General features: G+C 40.7%; 1 protein-coding gene across 1 annotated transcript in view; it reads left to right on the forward strand.

The window, feature by feature from the left end:
* Positions 1 to 26,146, forward strand: part of ROCK2 (Rho associated coiled-coil containing protein kinase 2) — a 154,122-nt gene that overhangs the window by 111,458 nt on the left and 16,518 nt on the right. The window contains exons 7-25 of the mRNA XM_012926232.2: positions 1,495 to 1,633; positions 3,418 to 3,509; positions 4,266 to 4,425; positions 6,631 to 6,691; positions 7,277 to 7,288; positions 8,447 to 8,526; positions 8,669 to 8,717; positions 9,303 to 9,438; positions 9,543 to 9,634; positions 9,794 to 10,040; positions 10,342 to 10,448; positions 11,149 to 11,308; positions 14,451 to 14,611; positions 14,944 to 15,128; positions 20,907 to 20,976; positions 22,197 to 22,300; positions 22,432 to 22,618; positions 24,898 to 24,991; positions 25,082 to 25,176. Of these exons, the coding sequence (XP_012781686.2) occupies positions 1,495 to 1,633; positions 3,418 to 3,509; positions 4,266 to 4,425; positions 6,631 to 6,691; positions 7,277 to 7,288; positions 8,447 to 8,526; positions 8,669 to 8,717; positions 9,303 to 9,438; positions 9,543 to 9,634; positions 9,794 to 10,040; positions 10,342 to 10,448; positions 11,149 to 11,308; positions 14,451 to 14,611; positions 14,944 to 15,128; positions 20,907 to 20,976; positions 22,197 to 22,300; positions 22,432 to 22,618; positions 24,898 to 24,991; positions 25,082 to 25,176 (2,231 nt within the window). The remainder of the gene's footprint in view (positions 1 to 1,494; positions 1,634 to 3,417; positions 3,510 to 4,265; positions 4,426 to 6,630; positions 6,692 to 7,276; positions 7,289 to 8,446; positions 8,527 to 8,668; positions 8,718 to 9,302; positions 9,439 to 9,542; positions 9,635 to 9,793; positions 10,041 to 10,341; positions 10,449 to 11,148; positions 11,309 to 14,450; positions 14,612 to 14,943; positions 15,129 to 20,906; positions 20,977 to 22,196; positions 22,301 to 22,431; positions 22,619 to 24,897; positions 24,992 to 25,081; positions 25,177 to 26,146) is intronic.

Genomic DNA, 26,146 nt, shown 5'->3' on the forward strand with positions numbered 1-26,146 from the left:
TCCAATGATTCACTCCCCAAGTGAGCCACAACGGGCCGATGCGCGCCGATCCGAAGCCAGGAACCCGGAACCTCCCCCGGGTCTCCCATGCGGGTGCAGTGTCCCAATGCATTGGGCCGTCCTCAACTGCTTTCCCAGGCCACAAGCAGGGATCTGGATGGGAAGTGGAGCTGCCGGGATTAGAACCGGCGCCCGTATGGGATCCCGGAGCTTTCAAGGCGAGGACTTTTAGCCGTGAGGCCACGCCGCCGGGCCCTAGATGTATATATTTTAAGGAATTTCTTGATAAGTTAGATTTCTTGGGGTCACAGCAAATGCAATAAACTAATTACTATAACATTCTCAACAAGCCTCACTTTTATCTGATGGTAATACACAGGGGACAGACTCAATGCACTTTATAAATACAATCCTAATAAGAGGATAGCATTTCCCCCTCCCTCCTTCCTGCTTTCTGTCCTTTTCTCTCTCCATCCCTTTCTTCCTTGTTTCCTCCCTCCTTCTCTCTCCGATTCTTTTTTCTATGAAATTTTTGCATGGCAGTGCTCTGTAGTAATCTGAGCATACTATGATGCTTGTAGTGGTTAGTTAGTACTGGACTTCATTTAAACGATTTTGCTGCAGCTAAAAATAGTGTACTAGAGAAGTTTTGAATTCAAAATTATCCTCCCCTCTCCCAGAAACATTCTAAATACCTTTTTAGAAGTTTGGGATTGCTGTTTTGGGAAAGCCTATTTGCCCTAAAATTACTCTCAGTATAGGAACGTTGGTAGTGCCTTTGTGGCTAAAGATGAATACTGGACCAAATGGGCCTTTCAGCTTTTTCTTTACACATGTTTCAGTGTCCAAGGCAAACATCAGTGAATGGGAACAGCACAGTAAGAGTGTTTTGACCCTTTGCCAGCTCTGTTTGTCACTGTCAGCAAGTCAAGAAGCTGTCTCTCTGGGTCTGACTTTCTCCTGTGTGAAATGATAGAGCTGATCTAAATCCTGAGGCAGTAGCGCCTGGCTGGTCGTGGTAGAGCTGCTTTATACCCTTGCCACCTTCAAGCACTTGGAATTTGGCTAGTGTGTGTAACTAGGGAACTATGTCTTCATTTCAGTTTGCAATTGCTGCATCTGGCTTGTGTATTAGACCATGCGGCCCTTAAGAGGGATCCCGAGTGCAGGCCCTCCCCAGGGTCTGGAGGGATTAGACGGATCTGAATCCCCTGGGGAGTCTTCCTTGAGTTTACCAGTGAACTTATTTCTTACTTCTTAAAAAACCAAACCAAAGAAATTCTAGAGTGAGTTAGCATTCATTTACTTTGCTTTCATGGATGGAAGAATCATTGGTTTGGTTAAAACTTAGATACACTGTGAAAGTCTGTGTTTTGAGAGGGACTCCTGACTCTTGGAACATTCATTCTTGTATGCATGTGCCAAAATAAAATTTAAAATATTTAAATAGTAGTTTATCTGTTACATTCATTGTCTTTTTTCTTGGAATTTCAGGAGATACTCCATTTTACGCAGATTCACTGGTAGGAACCTACAGCAAAATTATGGATCATAAAAATTCACTGTGTTTCCCTGAAGATGCAGAAATTTCTGAACATGCAAAGAATCTCATCTATGCTTTTCTAACAGATAGGTAATGTCCACTGAATTTCTTTGCAGAGAAGCCCTTTACCTTAAAATGTGTAGTGAAAACATTCCTGATTTACTTACAAATCAGCCTCTGATTATCCCAAGTAGCTTCTGATTTTGCTTTTTCCTATTGCTAAACCTGGTGTTGGATTTTCTGTCTCATTTTGTGTGCACAAGCCAACTATGATCTAATTAAGCTTAACCCTCAAGAAGACAGAAATGGCACATTGTATATCTGAACGATGTTAAACTTTTGTGCATTCACATTTTACTGCCTACGGTCTTTAGTTTATATTACCCTTCATGGTAGGACTTTTGACAAAACAGCATTATGTAGATGAATAATCAGAACTTTGTGATAGCAGAAGCTCCTTGTGTCCCGGCTTGGGAGTGTCTTCTGCTGGACCCTTTTGTATGCGTTTAATATGAACAAGCCAGCTGGAACTCCTACAGAAATGGAAGCTAGAAAGCTATTTAGTTTGTCTTCCATCCTTTTTACTGATCTTAAGATTCTGTCTGTGACCTCCATCCTGCCACAGGGCCAGCACATAAAGAGAGCTGCAGGTGCATGCTTGCACTGCGGTCCTGGCTTTGTGATCTTGGGGAGGTGATTACTTTCTGGGGGGGCGGGCAGTGAGGAGGGAGTAGTTCTGTTCATCCATGAAGTGATGGGCTTGAGTTAGGGACATCGCTAGCTCTGATTACTGCGGCTTCTCGGCGCACCTTACTCCCTTAGCCTGCTGCTGGCAGTTTGGTGACTCCTGCATTCATCCACACATACTTTGTGCAGGGTAGAATCTTACAGGGAAAATTCTAGGGTATGCACTAATCATAACTGCTCCTCTTATCAAACTGAATGTTATAAAGATGTTTTTCTGTCAGAAGCAAGAACAGTTATTTTACCTTTTTTCTTTGTTAGAGAGATAATCATGTATTTATCAATTATATATAGACCAGAACTTAAAAACCTGTTAATTATACAGTTAATGAAGAATCACATGCTGATAATCTCGGATGTAGCCTGTATTATGTTTCATTTGAGGACTGCCGGGGGTTGTTGGGGATAAACTGTAAGTTTTGATGAATGGTAAATTATAAAATAAGTTATACTGTATGCTAATGAAAGGAGTGCAAGTTCTGAACAATTTGTTTTAGGAACTTACTGGGGTGGAAGGTACAATCTAAGAAATAAGCAAACCACAGCTATTTTGAAGGTAATTTAGTACTGTCAGTTTGACTATTAACATTTCTCTTTTAAGTATGCAGATTTTCATCTTTATTTGAAACATAGCTCCAAGGGCAAATAAAAAACATTTCTATAAAATCTTCATTGAAAGCTCAGGGTCAAAAAGTGAAAATGTTAGTAACATTTTCCTTATATTCAGATGATAATTTTAGTATAAATGTAGAGATATGATTCATTGCAGTAAATATTGGTAGCTCCAAATACAATGTGTGAGTTGTTTTTTAAGAAGAAATTTCCAGATAAATCTTTCTGAAGAGAGTTTCTGGATGTATCTTCTGTGTAAAAGTTAGACCGTGTCTTCTTCCATTTGAAGACAGCTGTGCAGACAGACTGCATGTGATACAGTCAGTAGCTGCAGGTGCATCCCTCAGAGGGATCAGATGAGAAAACATTGGGACTGCTTAGTTTGGGAAAACATTTAAGCTGAAGCTTTTAATAAGAATATCTCAAACTCATGTGTTGTCTTTATTCTGGCTAAACTGTTGAGATAATATTTTTTCCATAAATTTTTTTATAATGCAATCTTTAACTGCATTATTTAGGGAGGTACGACTTGGACGAAATGGGGTAGAAGAAATCAAACAGCATCCTTTCTTTAAGAATGATCAATGGAATTGGGATAACATAAGAGAGAGTAAGTCAATAAATCTATAAATATTTCCATTCCATCACATTTTTAATCATATAAATAGATCCCTCCTTTGAAGTAACAATCATGTTTGAGACCCTTAATACTAACTCATTTTTAAATTGAGAGATTTCATTTCACATTTGTTCTGTGGCAACATTTATAACTAAATTAACATTTTCTCACTACTTAGTAAACTAATACATATTATTAGAATATTTCCCAAAACTTTGTTATGTTCATTTCAATAATTTTTCTGGTTGAGTTGGTCAGTATCGATGAGTTTTCAGATTTGGGGAAATAATCCATTCATTGGAATTATTTGAATGGATAAATCAGCAATTATGTTTGGAGACCATGCCCTGGTAAAACATAGTGTAATAATTCAGTTCTATTTCATGTATATATGGTATTGATTCATTTTAAAGGTAAGAAATATTTCTGCTTTAAAAATGTAGAAGATTGAGCACTCTAAAGAATGTTTGTGCAACTTATTTCTGCTTGTAATTTTTAACACCTGAACAATATCTTGCACCTTTTCTTTTTAAATTGTGTATTTTATACTTAAAACTGATCTCATATAGTAATGAATGGCAACATTTCAATTCCATGAAATGATGAAATGAAAGCTGTGCTGTTGAGATTTTTCATAATTAACCCTATATATAATTCAGCATTTAATAATAACGCATATTGATATAATAAATGGGGTGGCTTATGTATTGGTTAAGTGAAATGATTTTTTTCTTGTCTTTCAATTAGCTGCAGCTCCTGTGGTCCCTGAACTCAGCAGTGACATAGATAGCAGCAATTTTGATGACATCGAAGATGACAAGGGTGATGTGGAAACCTTCCCAATTCCTAAAGCTTTTGTGGGAAATCAGCTGCCTTTTATAGGATTTACCTACTATAGAGAAAACTTGTACGTGATTTATATTTGAAATGTTATTCCTTTTAGAATCTAGCTATAAGATGATAATACTTTTTATGAGATTGCTATATGTAAGATAGTGTTATGTGTTTTAAATTTTGAGGTTTTTCCAAAAGGATTGTTGGACAAATTATTTTAAATTTTACATTACCATTTAGTTTTTGAATATTATATTCAGTTCCTGAGTTAGTGCAAGGCAATATTTTTTTAAACTATTTATTACAATACAAATGAGAGAGATCTTCCATTGACTGATTCACTGCCTAAATGGCTACAATCGCTGAGGCTTGGTGAGGCTGAAGCCAGGAGCTAGGAACCAGGTTCCCCACATAGGTGCCAGGAGCCAAACATTTGGGCTGGCTTTGACTCTTTCCCAGGTGCATTAGCTGAAAATGGATTAGAAGTGCAGCAACCAGACTGAGACTCATATAAGACACCGGCACTAAGAAGGCAGCTTAACTTGCTGAAAGGCAATATCCTCTATTCCTTTAGGGAGACAGAATTAAAACAAGTACCTGCTTCACTTCCTGAAGATAGAATGTTGTCAGTAAGGTAGAGTGTCATAGTGGCCTTAAAAAGACACCAAGGAAGTCTGAGACAGAAGCTGGAGTGGCTATAAGGAGAAGTCAGGGTAGACTTCGGGGAAGAGGTAGCCTGTTTAGCTAAGTCCGAATATGTCATACCGCATGTATTAGGTTAACAAGGGGTTTTGAATGGCCAAGGTTAGGGGTCTGGGGTTTCGGAAGGAGGGCTGTAAGCACACACTTGGAGCAGAGAAATATAGTCCAGAAGAGTTCAAATGTAGGGCATTTTACTGTATTATGACTTTGGAAGACTGAAGAGACTGATTTTCTTGCCTATAATCTCTTTACCCAGCACAGAGCGTGGCACAAGGCCTTTCAATAAATACTGGTTAGCTGAAGTGAGTTTTCATGCTGAAACTAGTCCCATGCAGACAAGGATGAGGTGGTCACTCTAGTAAGTAATAATGTTGTAAAAACTATCCACTGCTGGGACCAGCGTGATGGCCTAGGAGGTTAATCCTGCACATGTGGCTCTGGGATCTCTATGCGTGCCAGTTGAGGTTGCAGCTGCTCTGCTTCTTCTGACCCAGCTCCCTGAGGAGGGCTTAGGGAAACAGTGGAGGATGACTCAAGACCTTGGCCCTTGTACCCACGTAAGTGGCCAGGAAAAGGATCCTGACTCCCAGCTTCAGATCCACTTGGCTATGGCTGTTGTAGCCATTTGGAGAGTGTACCATTGGATATGGAGAGAGAGAGAGAGAGAGAGAGAGAGAGAGTGTGTGTGTGTGTGTGTTTCTCCCTCACTCTATAAAATTACTGCTGACCAAACTGAGTGTGTCATTGCCAAGAAAAGCTCAAACGTGCATGTCTGCAGGCAATGGAGAAGACCCATTTGAGGCGGAAGTGAACTACAGATAATTGATACCTACCCTAGGGGTCAAGACCCAGGGGTCAAGAGGTATTGTCTTTGAAAATATGTAGAAATGTGTATTTCTTTTTTTTTTTTTTAAAGATTTTATTATTATTGGAAAGCCGGATATACAGAGAGGAGGAGAGACAGAGAGGAAGATCTTCCATCCGATGTTTCACTCCCCAAGTGAGCCACAACGGGCCGGTACGCGCCGATCCGATGCCGGGACCAGGAACCTCTTCCGGGTCTCCCACCAGGTGCAGGGTCCCAAAGCTTTGGGCTGTCCTCAACTGCTTTCCCAGGCCATAAGCAGGGAGCTGGATGGGAAGTGGAGCTTCCGGGATTAGAACCGGCGCCCATATGGGATCCCAGGGCTTTCAAGGCGAGGACTTTAGCCGCTAGGCCACGCCACCGGGCCCCGAAATGTGTGTTTCTAGAAGATGGGGTAGAATAAGACTAAAATTTTTGTAGAAACGCAAATGAAATGAAGAGAAAGTGTAGTTTTATTTGGGGACTCTAGTTCCAACAAGATTAAAGACTGGATCATCTGATAAAAGGAGAGCCAAGAAGAGCTTAGCATTTTGAGATGTGGAAAATGGTGTAAATGTCTAGAGGGAAAAAAATTATGATTCATTAAATAATACATAGATGTGGAAAGAAAAAAATCCTATGTGGCTGTTGTTTAATGATGTAGTACAGCAATTCAGAGAATGGATTAACATGAAGTACAAAATAATTTATTTTTCTTCTGCTTTCTTCTAGGTTATTAAGTGATTCCCCACCTTGTAGAGAAAATGATTCAGTACAATCAAGAAAAAATGAAGTATGTGTAAGCTTTTACCAAGTTACTGTCGTCAAATGTACATGTGCTTTAGTGATAACATACATTTTATTGAGAATTCATCTGATACTGCTTTTTGTATCATGAGATAACATTCTTTGTGTGATTAAAGTAGCCTAATGTTGAAATAATTCATTCAAGACACACTATATAACAATGAATTATGCATGTCTTTAAGCTTAAGTTAGTAGCAAACATGCTAGAATATTTTATGATCACTACAATACTAGTTAGGAAATCTTATCAGTGCTGTAAGACATAGAAAAAGAGAACAGAATCATGTTCTAAGTCCATCTAAGTTTCTATAGATAATACTTTGTTGATCTGAGTGTTCTGTGATCTTTCTAATTTGTAATCATATGCCAAGCTAAATTGTCCATGTATGGAGGCAACCTCACCAAATTTGGGAAATTGAAATTAAATGACAATGCTGAACATTATTTCCTTAAACTTAAGGACAGCGTGTCTGGATGATTTTGTTAGGATTTGTGTTTTAGTTAATTTACAAAACAAAATATAAGCATTTTAATGTTTTTTGTGGGTTTTTTGTTTGTTTGTTTGAACTAGGAAAATCAAGAGGTATGTTGATGCTATCAAAAATGTTGAAAAACTGAAGAAAACTCACCAATCTAGCGGTGTTGTAGGCAGAGGCCACACGGTGTTGGGAGTACCACATGTACCCAGGAGAGCTGGTCCCGAGCGTTTTCCTCCTGAGTATCCCTTTTCTTGCTCCTTTGATTCTGTTGTCTAAAATGCATAGTGTATGATTTCCTTTGTGCATTTGTCCGGGGTCTGTGACTGGCAGCAGAGACTTCTGATAGATCTTAATAGTGGCTGTACTCCTCGTTGACCATGTAGTGGCACCCAAAGCAGTTCAACGTGACTAGACTATTAGTCTGGGTATTCTTATTATGGGAAAGTAGATTTTCTAATGATCCCTGAATTATTTAAGAAACAAAAAGAACCTAATTCCTAGATTCCTGGATGCTAATTGACATTGCCACTTACTGGCTCTGCTCAACCTGATTATTCATTTCCTTTGTACTGTTTTGTCTGGTAGATAAAAATCACCACCTTTGGGTGCTTTTGTTAGATTGAGATGTTAAGTGCCTGCCACGGTAAAGCGTTTCAAGCAGCATAGAAACTCAGAAAAGTAAATCCTTCTAAAAGGAAATCATGTTGCAGAAATGAATTATTTAATAGTTTCTGTAATTTTAGTTTTTTGCTGACGTGGCTAGGAAAAGCTGCTGCCGGGATGGCTTGTAGTTAATTATCTGTCATTTCTTCTAAAGAGTCTTTGATACAGTTTTCCTCACAGTACTTTGTGCACCACTGTGTAGGAAGATACGAAATACAAGAGTTTATGTGCTTTCTCAGAACAGTAGTTTTTTCAGTTCAATGTTTGTCTTATATGTAAGCCTTTTATCTGCATCTCATAAGGGCAAACAGCAACCATATTTTCCGATAAATATTCTGTAGAAGAGAACTGGGGTATCAGAAATGATATCTTTTATTTATGATGAACTTGACGTAAGAATCCTGCCATAATTTCAGCTTCTCATTTGTGTTTACCATACATAACGTGTGCCCTAAGGGAGAAATCCAGAGAGGGTGGAATTAAGGAGATTGTATATGTATTAAGTGGAAAAACAAAATAAAGTTGCCCTTGTTTTCTTTTAGCCTCCCATCTTTAAACATGGTCAGAATTTTTAATTACAGTTTTTTGGGTTTTGATAGATTCAGAAAAAATTATATGCATTAGAAGAACACCTTAACAATGAGATACAAGCCAAAGAGGAGCTGGAGCAGAAATGCAAGTATGTCTTCTAGATAAATACTACGTATTAAATTAAAGCTCAAACATTTTATTAAAATGGAAAAACTATGAAGTAATTATGCTTTTATTAAAAATCAATTATTAAAAAGAATTATTTACTATTTCTTTTTGAAATTCTTTAGATCTGTTAATACTCGCCTAGAGAAAACAGCAAAGGAGCTAGAAGAAGAGGTGCGGTTGTCCTGTCCGTTCATTAGCACTTTGGCTAGTAAAGATTTTTGCTGTGTGGTTGACCTGCATGGTTCTGTTAATAATACCTTGGTCATGGATATCTCGATATATATATAGTAAAACCCACCTTGTGGTGTTGTGGGTAAGAGTAACGTTACAGATTAGCTTCCGATACCTTGGCTTCATTCGCTTATGATTTTGCAAGCTGAGTAGGTTTAGTATGTGTAGATATTCCAAATAAATGTTTGCATTTGTATTGTGGTTAATGGCGTGGTTTAAAAGCAGAAAGTGACTGGCTTTTTAAATTGCCATTTGTAGCATTTTGATTAGTAATTGTTATTGAGTACTGATGGTTCAACAGAGATGGGAAATTACAGAAAGGTAATCTTTCAGTAGTGAATAAGGCGCTCATGGTTTTGGCTGTGTAACAGTAGTGTGCTATTTGATAAACATAAAAATACTTTTCCATTTTTAAAGAAGTAGTGGCATTTTTTTGAGGTCTCATTTGTTTGAGATAACTAAAGTATTTTTTGTTCGAATTTTTATACCTACATCCTTAAATAGTAACTTTAAGTGTTATTTCAGATTACCTTAAGGAAAAATGTGGAATCTGCATTAAGACAGTTAGAAAGAGAAAAGGCGCTGCTCCAGCACAAGAACGCGGAGTACCAGCGGAAAGCCGACCACGAGGCAGACAAGAAGCGGAATCTGGAAAATGATGGTTTGTGATGTAGAACAGTAAATGCTTATCAAGAAAAAAATGAAGGTACACATATATGTATGTGTTGTGTTGAAACTTGTGACTGAACTTTTTTTAAATCTTAGTTAACAGCTTAAAAGATCAACTTGAAGATTTGAAGAAAAGAAATCAGAACTCTCAAATATCCAATGAGAGAGTGAGTCAACTCCAGAAACAAGTAAGTGGGTCTCAGTTTGCAATAAGTATATTGAATTTTATGAATGACCGCAGATTATTTTAGATTCTTGTTTAGTTTAAGTAGTTCATATTGGGTTAATAAAGTAACAAACTTTCATATGTACTTGTGCTTATTGTTTGATTTTGATTGGAATGATAGCTGGACGAAACTAATGCTTTGCTGAGAACAGAATCTGATACTGCAGCCCGATTAAGAAAAACACAGGCAGAAAGCTCAAAACAGATTCAGCAGCTGGAATCTAACAACAGAGACCTGCAAGATAAAAACTGCCTGCTGGAGACTGCCAAGTTAAAACTCGAAAAGGAATTTCTGAATCTTCAGTCAGCCCTGGAGTCTGAAAGGAGGGACCGAACTCACGGATCAGAGATAATTAATGATTTGCAAGGTATTAGAGAACATGCGTGATGACTGATATAGTAAATTTCTAAGTACGCTACTACTACTGAGTTTCATGATGATATTGCAAATATAGTGATAAAAACTTTACGAGGGGAGGTTTAACTTTTAAAACAGTGTGAGTGTCCAACTCAGTGTAGGGAATTAGGTTCCAGCTAAATTAACTAGAAAGTGCTGTCGCAACTCCTGCTCAGAAATAACAGCTCGAAAATATGAGGTAGCTACCAAATATTTTAATTGAATTTATATGCTGTGTGAACTTACTGTCTTGAAAATGTTACCATTTTTAGGTAGAATATCTGGCCTCGAAGAAGATTTAAAGAATGGCAAACTCTTACTAGCAAAAGTAGAAGTGGAGAAGAGGCAGCTTCAGGAGAGACTCACGGATCTGGAAAAGGTAAAGTCCACTTTTATGTGTAAGAAAATAACCATAGAGCTTCAGATGAGCAAAGTTACTTTGAAATGAAAGAAGTCATTAACTGGAATATTTTCTCATATTCCTGGACTCTTGAATGTTGACTAGTTGTCTAGGGAAGGGTTACCAGAGCACGATACGTGTGGCCTGCAGTTTGCTGCCTCTCCTGAAGGAAGGAGCTTGGCTGGGTTGTGGGTTATGAGGAGACATCTAGGAATGCAAGTCCAACTCATGTTTTGACTTAGCATATCTTTAAAATTCTGTAATAGGAAGTCATTTTGTTTCTAGGCATTTAGAAGTTATCTTTAAAAGTACTGTAAGCTAGGGATACTATCTAGGTTCTGTTCAGTTATTTTATTTTCTTTCACTTATGTCTTCATTTAAGTTTTAGTACATAGTAAAAGTATCAGGATGCAGACCTTTTATCATACCATAATCTAATAGATGGTTTTTAAAATAGTGATCGAACACATAGGTAATTCTAATACAGCCTGGCAGATGGAACAGTGGTAGAGTAGAGGTGTGGAGATTGATGCAGGAATTACAGGACCAAGTTTACTATCACATGGAGGAGGACAAGAGGAGGGAAAACACTGGGCACTGATACTAAATCTGCTAAAAATTTTTTTGAAGTTGTGAGCCAGCCTTTTTATTGATAACTGGCTATTTAAATCTTGAATAGGAAAAGAGCAACATGGAAATAGACATGACATACCAACTAAAAGTGATTCAGCAGAGCTTAGAACAAGAAGAAGCTGAACACAAGACCACTAAAGCACGGTTAGCAGATAAAAACAAGATCTACGAGTCCATTGAAGAAGCAAAGTCGGAAGCCATGAAAGGTATGCTTTTTTTTTTTTTTAAGATTAATTTCTTTTTATTGCAAAGTCAGATATACAGAGAAGAAGATCTTGATCTGTGGAAATGTAGTAGCTGCTGCCACTTCCTATTTTACTTCACTGGGAAAGCAGAGTGATGGGGAGGAGGAGACGGGGTCTTCCATCCATGACCCGCTGCCAAATGCCTACAACAACCACGGCTGGGCCGGCTGGGCCAGCTGAGAACTCCATACAGTTCTCCCACGTGCCTGGGCCTCATCCACAGCTCGCCAGAGCACATCTGCAGGGAGCTGGATCACAGGTGGAGCCTCAGGACAGAGAGAGGGAACCTGGTGCTGCTTGTGGCACTCACACTCCACGTGGGCACCAGGACACTGCTGCACTTCTGATCCAGCTCCTTGCTTGGGACCTTGCAGCCCCTTGGGAGACCTAGAAAAAGCTGCTGGCTCCTGGCTTCAGTCTGATCTAATCCAGGCCCTTGAGGACACTTGGGGAGTGAAAGACAATGGAGACCTCTGTCTCTGTCTAACTTTGCCTCCCAAATATTAAATAAACAAGTCAGTCTTTTAAAAAAGATTTATTTACCTTTATTGCAAAGTCAGATAAATAAAAGGAAGAAGAGAGAGAAGATCTTTCATCCAATGATTTACTCTCCAAGAGGCCACAACAGCTGGAGCTGAATCAATCCGAAGCCAGGATCCAGGGGACTGTTCCAGGTCTCCCACACAGGTGCAGAGTCTCAAGGCTTTGGGCCGTCCTCCACTGCTTTCCCAGGCCACAAGCAGGGAGCTGGAAGAGAAGCAGGGCTGCCAGGATTAGAACTGACACACGTATGGAATCCTGGCACATGCAAGGTGAAGACTTTAGCCACTAGGTTACTGCACCAGGCCCTGTTTTGTAAACTCAAAACTTTGAGGGACCCAGTGCAGTATCCTAGTGGCTTCAGTCCTCACTTTGCACACACCAGGATCCCATATGGGCACCAATTTGTGTCCCAGTGCCCTGCTTCCCTTCCAGCTCCCTACTTGTGGCCTGGGAAAGCAGTCAAGGATGGCCCAAAGCCTCGGGACCCTGCACCCAAGTGGGAGATCCAGAAGAAGCTCCTGGCTCCTGGCTTCGGGTTGGCTCAGCTCTATCTGTTGCAGCCACTTGGGGAGTGAATCTGGATGAAGGTGTGACATTCCAACCAGAGTTTTGACCACTAGACTCAGCACATGCCCCAAGGTGTGCAATAAACAGCTTCTTAGTGACTCATAGAATTCAGAAGTATAGTAGCTATCTTCCCCACTACATAACAAAGCATTGTACAACATAGACGCTAAACTTAGCATACCTTTATTTTCCCACGGTTTCTGTCGTGGTGTCAGAGCTTCGTGGCTGAGTAGTTCAGATTTGGGGTCTCTTCTTGGATGTAGTTGGGGTACTAGGTGGCTGTCAGTCTCCTGGTGTGCTCCTGGGGCTGGAGGAGATGCTGCCCAGGTGCTTCACTCTGCTGTTGGCAGGAAACCTCAGTACTCAAAAGCATTATCCCTCCCTCATAGATGAGGCTCTCCCTCCACATTGCTGCCCGGAGAGTGCGAGCATTAAGCTGCACTGCTTTCCAGGACCTGGTCTGTGTCACAGGCCTCATCTCACTTCCACTACAGTCTAGTTAGAAGCACTGAGTTTCCAAGTTTAGCCCACATGGAGGAGATGTACCTTAAAACCTAGTATGTATGTATGCATTTGAAAGAGTTACAGATGGGCCCGGCGGCATGGCCTAACGGCTAAAGTGCTCGCCTTGAATGCCCCGGGATCCCATATGGGCCCCGGTTCTAATCCCGGAAGCTCCACTTCCCATCCAGAGCCCTGCTTATGGCCTGGGAAAGCAGTTGAGGACGGCCCAATGCATTGGGACACTGCACCCGCGTGGGAGACCCGGAAGAGGTTCCAGGTTCCCGGCTTCGGATCGGCGCGCATCGGCCCGTTGCGGCTCACTTGGGGAGTGAATCATCGGACGGAAGATCTTCCTCTCTGTCTCTCCTCTCTGTATATCTGACTTTGTAATCAAATAAATAAATCTTTTTTTAAAAAAAAAAAAAAAAAGAGTTACAGATGGAGAGAATGAGAGACAGAGGGCTCTTGCATCTGTTGGTTCCTTCCTGGAGGTTCCCAGTAGCCTGGAATGGGCCAGGCCAAAACTTCTTTGGGTCTCCCATGTGGGTGTAGGGTCCAAACAATTGAGCTGTCCTCTGTTGCTTTCCCTGGTATATTCACAGGGAGTTGGATTAGAAGTGAAGTCATTGGGACTCAAACTGATGCCTAAATAGGATTCTGGCACTGTAGGTAGACGCTTGATGTGCTAGGCCATGGCGTCGAACCTGAGGGTACATTTTCTTTTCTTTTTTGGTCTGCTGTTTCATTTCCCAAGTGACCATAATGGCCAGAGCTGCGCCAATCCAAAGACAGGAACTAGAAGCCAGGAGTTTCCTCTGGGTCTTCCACTTAGGTACAGGGTCCTAAGGCTTTGAGCCATCCTCTACTGCTTTCCCAAGCCACAAGCAGAGAGCTGGAAGGAAAGGGAGCAGCTGGGATATCAACCAGCATCTACATGGGATTCTGGAAGTTGCAATGCAATGATTACCCACTAGACTACTGCACTGTACCCAAAATATAAATCATTACAGACAGAAACACAGAGAATGCTGACCCAGAGAGGTTAATGTGCCTGGTAAAATAGCTAGTGTCAGCCATGGTTTGAAATCAGGGAAATGATTCTAGATATTTCTGCGTGATGATCCATGAACATGAAATGAGCTGTGGAAACCACAGAACTGCTTGGAATGTTTTAAGGTGACATCGTAATAAAAGATAGTATAACATCCACAGAATCTAAACCTTAAACTAAAGTGGGATTTTATTTCTTCCATCAAAGTAGGTATAATGGCATAGAATGTGGTATTTTGAAATTTCTTCTAATTTTCGAGCATGGTATTCTGGGTATTCTAAGTTTAAGTACATTACAAGGAGTGAAAATAATCAGAGTTTTTACTAATAATCAATAGAGCAACATCATTGACTGTCCTTTTTATTAGCACTGTGACATATATTTGAAATGCCTCTGTTAGTTACAAATGCATGATGAAGTCTGTCTTTTAAATGCTAGAAATGGAGAAGAAGCTGCTGGAGGAAAGAAGCCTGAAGCAGAAGGTGGAGAACCTGCTGCTGGAGGCGGAGAAAAGGTGCTCGCTGCTGGACTGCGACCTCAAACAGTCGCAGCAAAAGCTGAGCGAGCTGCTTGGGCAGAAGGATGTGCTCAGTGAGGATGTGAGTGTTGTCTGCTGGTAAATACTGTGCCCTGGGAGGAGTTCGTAGTAAACTGTGTTTAATGGAAGTGATTGTTCGGATGAGCTTAGAGGTTTTCATCTGAGTTAATGTTTTTGTAGTATGGCCTAGAGGTTTTACTGGATTTCATTGATATGATATAAAATTATTTTACCATAAAGATCATTTTATTTAAAAAATATAGTTATAGCATTCTTAGATATATAATGCATATTTTACTGTGAAATCTAGAGACATGTTTGCTCTACCACGTTGACTGATAAGAAAAATCAAGATTATTTATTTAAATGCCAAGTATGAAATTTATTTTTTAGGTCAGAAACTTGACATTAAAAATTGAGCAGGAGACTCAGAAACGCACCCTCACCCAGAATGACCTGAAGATGCAGACGCAGCAGGTGAGCGCCCTCCGGATGTCGGAGAAGCAGCTGAGGCAGGAGAACAGCCATCTCACCGAAGTGAAAGCCAGCCTGGAGAAGCAGAACGCCGAGCTGCGCAAGTGAGTGCCCGGGCCACGGTGTGGCAGGACAGCACAGTGAGTGCCATGGCCGCGGTGTGGCAGGACAGCACAGTGAGTGCCATGGCCGCGGTGTGGCAGGACAGCACAGTGAGTGCCAGGGCCGCGGTGTGGCAGGACAGTCAGTGAGTGCCAGGGCCGCGGTGTGGCAGGACAGTCAGTGAGTGCCAGGGCCGCGGTGTGGCAGGACAGCACAGTGAGTGCCGGGGCCGCGGTGTGGCAGGACAGCACAGTGAGTGCCAGGGCCGCGGTGTGGCAGGACAGGCACAGTGAGTGCCGGGGCTGCGGTGTGGCAGGACAGCACAGTGAGTGCCGGGGCTGCAGTGTGGCAGGACAGCACAGTGAGGGCCGCAGTGTGGCAGGACAGCACAGTGCTGTGACGTCTTTTGGCAGTGTTGGGATTTCGGCTTTGGAGCGTTTTACTTTCCTGATCATGTTGCCTTTTTGTTTCTGCACTGATGTGTTGAGTAATGGGTTGAGTGCCACTTGTTTTTTTGTTTTTTGTTTTTTGTTTTTTTTCCCAAGATTGTTGCTTCCCTGCCACCTTTCACTGCAGCCAACCAGTTGTGATAGAATAGCAGGTCGGCCTCCAGCATGTTGTGCCTGCTTATTATTTGGTTTCCAGGACTCGGATTGTTTGAAAACTATGCAAATGTGTACATTTTTATTGTTGAGTACTCACTTGGAAAATGGAAAACATATTTGAATATATAATGGAAGACATAAAAATATTGAGTAAATATGCTACTAAAATTTGCCCCACTCGTTCTGTTAGTATTAGAATTACTCGTTCCCTTCATGACCAAAGTCTACATTGGATCCCAGCTGTTTGATGATATGATATGATAGGATATTACAGGACACGGGCTTTGGAGTCAAGCAAATCACAATGTGAATATCAGTTCAGCTTCTTACTAGTTAGTTAACATTATCCAAAATATTTAACCTTTCTGAGCCTTGTACGACATCTGTAAAAGGGACGGTAGTAGCTGTCTTGTTCCGTGTCTTGTGTAAGCTAAGGCTTTGTTTAGAGCATACAGCATGTGGGTAGGAAAGGTCCTTCGTACCTCTGTTAGTGTCAGTGCTACTCCAGTTACAACTGCTGCTTTCCTTTTTACATGCCTGCGGCAGGTCAGTAAGATTGGTGCTAACTAGAAAAGGATGGTCACAATAGTCAAGTAGCCTTTCTTCTTTTTGCCTATTTGTTTATTGCCAAGTAAGCCTAGATGCTTCAGCTTCATGAGATTTCCTATTTTAAAATTAGAAGTCAATATTGGATCAGTGTCCACACGTCTTTGTCTTTGTGCTTCTGTTTTCCTGTATATTGACTTTATTCTCCTTTTAGCCTGGCCTTTTGCATTTAATAGGAAAACTGGCCATTCATAGTGCTAGAGGTGACTCTTTAACAGCCTCACTGATTTGGAGAGTGCCTGAATTGACTGCTGGATGCCCAATTCAAAGAGCACCTTGAGTCCTGGGATTGACCCTGCTGACCTCTCTTTGGTGGAGAGCCTCAGCTGTGGATCTCAATAGAAATGGGCAGCCAGAGATGCCCAGCAGGATAGCAATAGGGGCTGAGGTCCTCACCTTGCATGCGTCGGGATCCCATATGGAAACCAGTTTGTATCCCATCTGCTTCACTTCCCTTCCAGCTCCCTGCCTGTGGCCTGAGAAAGCAGTTGAGGCCGGCTCAAAGCCTTGGGACCTTGCACCCACGTGGGAGACCCGTAACAGGCTCTTGGCACTGGATCAGCTTAGCTCCAGCCATTGTGTTCACTTGGGGAGTGAACCAGTGGATGGAAGATCTTTCTCTCTATAAATCTGACTTTACAATAAAAATAAATAATTATTTTTTTAAAAAAAGAGGGCAGCCAGAATAAGAGAGCTGTTAAACAATATGAATGCAGAGCCTGGTGGCGTGGCCTAGCGGCTAAAGTCCTTGCCTGAACACGCCAGGATCCCATATGGGCGCTGGTTCTAATCCCGGCAGCTCCACTTCCCATCCAGCTCCCTGCTTGTGGCCTGGGAAAGCAGTGGAGGACGGCCCAATGCTTTGGGACCCTGCACCCGCCTCTGTCTCTCTTCCTCTCTGTATATCTGACTTTCCAATAAAATAACTAAATCTTTTTTAAAAAATAAAGAATATGAATTCATCTATGGTGATTCCATCCTGAGTGTATCTCATCTTGTCTGAACCTAGAATAACATGCTTTACTCCCAGCATAAATTTATCAGCAATGGTTAAACAAAAATTCAAAGCAGTTTCACTGTTTTGAATTTAAAATTCATTGTTTTGAATTTAAGAATGTAAAAGATGGGACTAATGTGGAAGATATAAGTAGGTAAGGCATCATGAGACTGTCTTTGGGGTTCTAGTATCTGACTAGTATGAATTCCAGAGAACGACAAAGCCAAGGCACAGAAATTACTTCCAGAAATAATAGAGAGAAGTAGCTGAAGGAGGAAAGTGGATTGCAAGTCCCTGACTGAAGTTGGGGCATAAAAAGACACATGTTCTCTTAGAAAGGATGGGATTGTGAAGTTCTGCTCTAACTGGCTTGGAAGGCTGTACTTTGTGTTGAGGTCTGAGGAAACAGACACATAGCATGTTCTGCTTGGACCTGTGACACTGCTGTGCTGGCTCGGGCAGCGAGGAGAGGGGCAGGAGAGCGAAACCCTCAATTATAGGAGGAACTGGTAGATCGTGTCTGCGCTTTATGTGAAGAACACAGAAAAGCAACAAAGGGATTTCTTCTAGGGAAGTAGAGTTAGGAGGGAGCGAAGTGGACAGGGAGAATGTCTTTTCACTACAACAGCTGCCAAGCTGTTCTGAGCTTACTACTACATGGCTATCCGAGCACAGTGAGCCCTTTGTGTCTTGGGTTGCACATCTGCAGATCCAACAAAGCATTGTATCTATACTGAACATTTTATACTTTGCTTCTTGTCACTAGTCCCTAGATAATGCGGTGTTAACAACTGTTTACATGGTGTTTATATTTTCGTTATGATTAATCTTGAAAAATACTTTCATTAAATATTTAACTAATGTTAGATTTTTCAATTTTCATATAAGGGCACTTCAGAAAGCTAGTATAGAAACAAAATTAAAAGAAGTTCATTTTGATGCAAAAGGCTTTTGAAATCCATGCATAGTTTTTGTGTAATACACAGTTTTAATGCTAGCATTGTGGCACACTGTGAAGCCATCAGTTGTCACATCAGAATCCTGTATCAGTGCCAGTTCGAGTCCTGGGTCCTCCAATTCCAGTCCAACTTCTGCTAACGTGCTTGTCATGAACACTTTAAAGTACCCTCACATAAATGAATACCAGTTCTTCAAGAGAGCCCAATATTAAAATAATACCAGGACTTACTACAGTTGCCTTAGGTGATGAAGATGGACGACTTTAAGACTTGAAATTTAAGGGCCTGGTATGGTAGCCTAGTGGCTAGTCCCATATGGGTGCTTGTTCGTGTCCTGGCTGCTCCACTTCCCATCCAGCTCCTTGCTTGTGGCTGGGGAAAGCAGTCAAGGGCAGCCCATAGCTCGGCTCAGTTCTGGCTGCTGTGGCCGCTTAGGGAGTGAATTAGCACTTTGTATATCTTGACTAAGACCTTTTATATATCTTCCTCTCTGTATATCTTGACTAAGACCTTTTGTATGTATTTATTATTAATCATCGTCTCTCACAATTTTGCCTCAAACAGAAATTGGAATCATTACATCCTTTGACCCAGAGGTCTAAAGATCAGTAAGTAAACAAAGTGAGAAATGATGATTAATAATTAATACATATGAAAGATCAAGTCTTTTTTTTTTCTTTAAAGATTTATTATTATTATTGGAAAGCCAGATATACAGAAAGGAGGAGAGACAGAGAGGAAGATTTTCTATCCGATGGTTCACTCCCCAAGTGAACCACAACGGGCCGGTACGCGCCGATCCGAAGCCCGGAACCAGGACCCTCCTCCAGGTCTCCCGCGCGGGTGCAGGGTCCCAGTGCATTGGGCCGTCCTCGACTGTTTTCCCAGGCTACAAGCAGGGATCTGGATGTGAAGTGGAGCTTCCGGGATTAGAACCGGCGCCCATATGGGATCCCAGGGCTTTCAAGGCGAGGACTTTAGCCGCTAGGCCACGCCACCGGGCCCGAAAGATCAAGTCTTAAACTTGCCCACCATCATTAGCTGAGGTGGGAGAAGAGTTTTGAGTTACATGCAAGTGGAAGATAGTGGGATTAAAGAATTAAATAATTTTCTGTGAGCCTTTTAATGACTTATGTGATATTCAGATATGTTCCCACTTTAAAATATTGTTTTTAGAAAAAAGTGCCCAGCACGGTAGCCTAGCAGCTAAAGTCTTCACCTTGCACACACGGGGATTCCATATGGACACCGGTTCTAATCCCAGCCGCCCTGCTTGTGGCCTGGGAAAGCAATGGAGGATAGCCCAAAGCCTTGGGACCCTGCACCCGCGTGAGAGACCTGGAAAAGGCTCCGGGCTCCTGGCTTCAAATTGGTGCAGCGGCGGCTGTTTTGACCTCTTAGGGAGTGAATCATCAGACAGAAGATCTTCCTCTCTGTCTCTCTCCTCTCTGTGTATCTGACTTTCTAATAAAAAATTAATAAAAATAAATATTTTTTTAAGAGAGAGAAATTATTTCCACTTTATAAATTTATAAATTTCCACTCTCTAGAGACAATCTGTATTTATATAAAAAAGTGTCTAGGGTTGGAGTTTTGTGTATTTTATTTTAATCTCAGTTCATTTTAAATTCTATAGTTTGTGATATTCTTCAACTTGTTTTTTTGTCCTAGATTTGATGTGGAATAACTATAACTTTTTGTATTTTAAATAAGCCTAGAATTTAGTGTAACTTTTTAGCTAAACTCCTTGGATGGGTTGTTAGGCTTGCTTTTTGCTTAATTTGTTTTAATATTATTTTAAAAGAGTGTTAGCGAAGAGAGAGACATCCCCCATCCATTGGCTCACTCCCCAGATGGCTGCAGTGGCCGGTGGTGGGCAAGGCTGAATTCAGGAGCCAAGAGCTTCTTCTGGTCTCCCAAGTGGATGGCAGCAGTCCAGGTACTCTGTCCATCTGTATGCTGCTTCCCCCAGACATTAGCAGAGAGCTGCATTGGAAATGGAGTAGCCCTGGCATGAACTGGCACCCAATATGCCACAGTGCCAACTTTTACTTTGTTTCTTGGTTAGAGAAAAGCACACACTGTGCCGAGCTCAGTGAATTTTTACAAAACATGCAAATCTGTATTATCATCCAGACTGAAATCTAAAACCTAGACTCCGATCATTTTTTCACTCACTCCAACCAAATTTCAGATACTGTCTGAATTCTGTTGCTTGCCTGAAGCACAAGGAAACGTATCAGTGTATGTTATGTAGCATCAGGATAAGTCTACAGACACCAGTTAGGGAACGAGATTTCAGAAAGGCAGTGAGGCAGGCCTGGTGCCATGACACAGTGGCTTAAGCTACCAGCTACAATGCCAGCATCCCGTTTGAGCTCTCACTGATCCAAGTCCCAACTGCTCCACTTCCAGTTCAACTTCCTGCAAACTCCCTTGTACAGGGAAAGCAGTGGAAATGCATTTCAAGTAAATAAATAAAATCTTTTAAAAGAGATCTGAAAGAGATTTGAAAAGATCACCTTGCCTCCTGGGTTCAATGGAAGTATCAGGGAGCCTTAGACCACAAAGATACACAGTCTCTTTAACATTTGGTGTTAAATGTTTCCACAGAGAGAGGCAAGAAGCAGATGGGCAAATGAAGGAGCTCCAGGATCAGCTCGAAGCAGAGCAGTATTTCTCAGTAAGTTCCAGACATGTTTATTAGAAATGTACTGTTTGTGGAGTTTTTAATTGTTACTATAAAACCACGAGAATGATTTTCTTTAGATTCTTAAAACAAACCCTGGATAGAGTTTTAGATGGGATGTCTTATTCTACACGATTTTGTACAAAAAACATCTAGCAAAAGGAATTACCCAGTTTAACAGAGATCTCTGCTCAATGCTAGAGAAGTAGTTCTCACCACACTGGGGGGCAAACACTGTGTCACACTGGGTTCAGCCATGGGTTGCAACATCCACTTCCACAGTCAGAGCTCGTTCCTGCTGCTCCACTTAGCATCTGGCTTCTTATTTATATGCCTGGGAAAGCACCCACGAGGGCCGCTGTCACCCATTGGGGAATCCACAACAGGGAAGAGCCGTTCTTTCTCTTAACTCTGCTTTTCATATAGATAAATCTTTGAAAAACATTGAACTTATATCATGTCACACCCCATAAAGATGATTAAGAGTATTTCTTTTTAATATTATATTTTCTTGAGGCTGGCATGGTGGCATATCAAGCTAATTCTATGCCTGTAGCACCAGCATCCCATATGGGCACTGGTTCATGTCCTGCTTCATTTCCAATCCACCTATCTGGTAATGTGTCTGGAAAAACAGCGGAAGAGAGTCCAGTCCTTTGGAACTTTGCAGCCATCCACATGGGAGAGACCAGCTTTGGATCAGTTTGGCTCTGGCCATTGCGACCATTTAAGGAGTGACCCAGTAGATGGGAAACCTCCCTGTCTGTCGCGTCTTTTTGTAAAATCTGTGTTTCAAATAAAAATATAAAATTTTAAGATAAATACTACATTTTCATAATAAAACAAATAAGTCACTGTTTAAATTTTTGCTTTTTTGATGAAGTGTTAAAACATGAAGTACTGATTGTCACTTCTGTTGCCCTGATTTTGGTCCGTGAGACATGTCTACATGGGTAACTTTCTCCCTCATCCTAACTCATCCTACTAGTAACAATACCAATCTGATGCCCATGTGAAAATCATGCTGTAATTTATTAAGTAAACTTTAATTAGCATATCTGTTGAAAACTAGGAATAGGAAAGCTTATTACACCATCAGTTTGGTCATAGACTGAAATATCAGAGAAATATTTACATTTGTTCTGTCTGGAGAGATTATGAATATAAAAATAGTAAGAATGGTGTGATAATTTTCGTTTTATTTTGCTGTTTAGACACTCTATAAAACGCAAGTTAAGGAACTTAAAGAAGAGTGTGAAGAAAAGACCAAACTTTGTAAAGAGTTGCAGCAGAAGAAGCAAGAGCTGCAGGACGAAAGGTGAGTATGCCCAGCCCTTCTTTTCCTTGTCCATAGCTGTTCACCCTGCCCCTGAGCAGAGGCCGTTATGTACAGCCTTGAACTTGATGGTGAAAAGTGGGCTTTAAAAGTGATGTATCTCTAAAATGCAGGGACTCCTTGGCTGCCCAGCTGGAGATCACACTGACCAAAGCAGATTCCGAGCAGCTGGCACGTTCTATTGCTGAAGAACAGTATTCTGATTTGGAAAAAGAGAAAATCATGAAGGAGTTGGAGATCAAAGAGATGATGGCTAGACACAAGCAAGAGCTTACTGAAAAAGATGCAACCATCGCATCCGTAAGGAAAATTGACGCTATTTTGGGGGATTCTATCGCAAGTGCTGTGTCATAATGGGGTTATAGATCAGTGTGGGACCGACCTCCTGAGTGCCTCTAAGTTTTGTTTGTTTTTGTTTTTATTTTTAACCATCTCAGTTTTGGCAGAGAGAGGCTTACTACAGGATGGCTTCCAGTGGCTTCACCTATTAGTAAATTCAAAGTTAAAGGACTGAAATTAAAGGGTGAATACAAAAAGTAGGAAACATTTTTCTCCTTTTTAAACAGAATTTACTTCCACAGAATCATGAAACTACCATAGAGGAACTTGATATGGTGGAAGTGGCACTGTACAGATCAATGGGAAAGGGAATAGCTGTACTAAATCCTTTTTGGATAACTTTTTTTAATGTGGAAGTGAGAAAAATTAGATTTTTACTGTCCTACACATCGAAGAAAGCTCTAGCTATCTTTAGGACCTAAATACGAAAAATAAAAATTTTAAGCTGTTGGTATGGAATTCAAAACTTGTATGTTATAGAAGGCAATATAGGTAAATAACAGTATTTGTGAAGTATTTTATTAAAGAAGAGAATAGTATTACAGAATATGGGTAAAACATCTATGGTTCAATAAGAGAAGTTTAAGCAGTTCAGGTGAAAAAATTGGCCTAACATAAACAAGTAAATAAGTAAGTGTGCAAATACTTGCCTTACTACCTTTCTTGAAAATACTAGATACAACTTTGAAATATCATGGCATAGCAAAAATTTATGGCGAGAATCTGATAGTTTTAAATGGTTGATAGATATCTAGAAAATGCCATTCTTGTGCACTAGCAAGGGAGCTTAGCTTTACCGTGTATAGTATAGAATAATATAGCACATGATGTGGCAGCCTGCTTGATGATGCAGACCAGAGAAAATGCCTGTTAATTAAGATGAGTGTGCTAAAGAAACTCAGATACAATGCTGGCAGCAGTGTATATGTTAGAGACTGGCAATCACTAAAATGAATAGATTCATTGAAAGTGGTAGAAGAGGAGCTACTGACTGTATTAGACATTGTGAATTAATAAACCGATATAATAATAATTCAGTTCATTTGATCAGTGAATACATTACAGAACAATAAACATAGCATGACTTAAAGCACACCCTCTGTTAATTTACATAATCCAGTATAAGAAGGATGAGCACATAATTCAGAATGAACTTCCTTTAGGAAGAAAGAATAGGAATTTGGGAGGAATACAAAAGGAAACTTTTTTAATAAGTATTTTTTAAAAAGATTTATTAATTTTTTTAATCTTTAAGAAAATTATCTTTTTTAAAATTATTTTTATTGCAAAGTCAGATATACAGACAGGAAGATATTTCGTCCGATCCGAAACCAGGAGCCTGAAACTTCCTCTGGGTCTCCCACATGGGTGCAGGAGCCCAAGGCTTTGGGCTGTCCTCTGCTGCTTTCCCAGGCCACAAGGAGGGAGCTGGATGGGAAGTAGAACTGCCTGGGTTGGAACCGGAGCCCATATGGGATCCTGGCATGTTCAAGGCGAGGACTTTAGCCACTGGGCCCGATTCATTTTATTTTTATTGCAAAGTCAGTTATACAGAGAGGAGGAGAGACAGGAAGATCTTCTGTCCAATGATTCACTCCGCAAGTGACCACAATGGACAGAGCTGAGCCAATCTGAAGCCACAAGCCAGGAGCTTCCTCCAGGTCTCCCACGCGGGTGCAGGGTACCAAGGCTTTGGGCCATTCCTGACTGCCTTCCCAGGTCACAAGCCAGGGAGTTGAATGAGAAGTGGGGTAACCAGGTAAGAATCGGTGCCAATATGGGATCCCGGTGCATTAAGGCAAGGACTTCACCCACTATAGGCTATTGTACCAGGCCCCAAAAGGAAACTTTAAGTAAAAACTTGTTTTCTCTTTTATAGTAGAGATTTGAAAGAAATATTATTGTTTTTTTCCCTCTGTGATAAAAATAGAGTTGTATAATGTCATTTTGTTTTCTTAAATGTTTCTCTCATTTTACGGAGCTGCTAAGGTTTTATGAGGAAATGGCACTTTAATGGCTTCCCAGGATACTGTTGAAGACTTGTTAACAAAATTTGTGTCAGGATAAAGTTTAGTAACACAGGGGCAAACAGGTGTAAAGATGACTGTACTAAGAAAAGCAATAATGTGCAATAATGTTGGCAACTTTCTAGGATTTTTTTTTTTTAATTTTTTGTGTTGTAACTGAAGTTTTTTTAATTGGGATGTGATTCCCCATTCCCCTCTATTTTCAATTCTTAGCTTGAAGAGACTAATAGGACACTAACTGGTGATGTTGCCAATCTTGCAAATGAGAAGGAAGAATTAAACAACAAATTGAAAGATGCTCAAGAGCGTATGTATTAACAAAGTTCATTTTGTATATATGTTGCTTATCACACGTTATAGTTATTGCCAATATAACTAACACTTACCCATGTTGCAGAGTTGTCCAAGTTGAAAGATGAAGAGATCAGTGCAGCTGCTATTAAAGCACAATTTGAGAAACAGCTGCTGACGGAAAGAACGCTCAAGACTCAGGTATGTTAATAGGATATGTTTGCAAATTTTTGAAGCAGTAACCAGGCATTAACTGTAACAGTATTTTGTGAACAGTTATCTGAATTTTCCCAGGTTTGCAGAAGTTAGATTTGGTGATCATTGTTCAGGGGCTGACATTTAGACAGTTAAGATTCCTGGCTTTGAGTTCTTACTCCATCCCCAGTTCTAGCTCCCTGTTAATACACATCGTGAAGGTCAACAGGTGATGCCCCAAGTCCTTCGGCTCTTCCACTCCAGTGGGGACATGAGTTCAGTCTTGTCTGTTGCAGGCATTTGTGAGCCAGTGCATGGAGTAAATGAAGTGTGTTCTCATTCATTCATTCTTTTTTTCTCTGGTTCTCTCTCTTCCTCTTCTTCTTCTTCCCTCCCCCACCAGCTTCCCCCTCATGTCTACCAAAAGTGGAATCACACTCATTTTCAGTTGTTTTTATGATCCTATTAGATGGGATTCGCTGGTAACCCAAAAAGGTCAAGAGTCTGCAAAAGCTCCTGGGATTATTAATCCTCCCATGGGGGTGTGGACAACATGAATGCCTTATACAGTCTCCTGCATGTTGGCACAGTATATTTTATTGATGAGATGGTACTAGAGTTCTTTTTCTCAAGAAGAGTCTGTTGAGGAAAGGAACTTGAGGAAGTCAGAGAAGTAGAAAGTGACATCAGATAAAGTCTGAGTGTTTTGAATTCCAAATCTCAGAAAAGATGAAAGGAAAGACTAATAGAGTATAGGATGGAGAGCAGAGGTATAGTATTTAACTAATAGAGTATAGGATGGAGAGCAGAGGTATAGTATTTAACTAATAGAGTATAGGATGGAGAGCAGAGGTACAGTATTTAACTAATAGAGTATAGGATGGAGAGCAGAGGTATAGTATTTAACTAATAGAGTATAGGATGGAGAGCAGAGGTACAGTATTTAACTAATAGAGTATAGGATGGAGAGCAGAGG

This window comes from Ochotona princeps, chromosome 8, assembly GCF_030435755.1.
Source record: "Ochotona princeps isolate mOchPri1 chromosome 8, mOchPri1.hap1, whole genome shotgun sequence".
In the NCBI taxonomy this organism is placed as follows: domain Eukaryota; kingdom Metazoa; phylum Chordata; class Mammalia; order Lagomorpha; family Ochotonidae; genus Ochotona; species Ochotona princeps.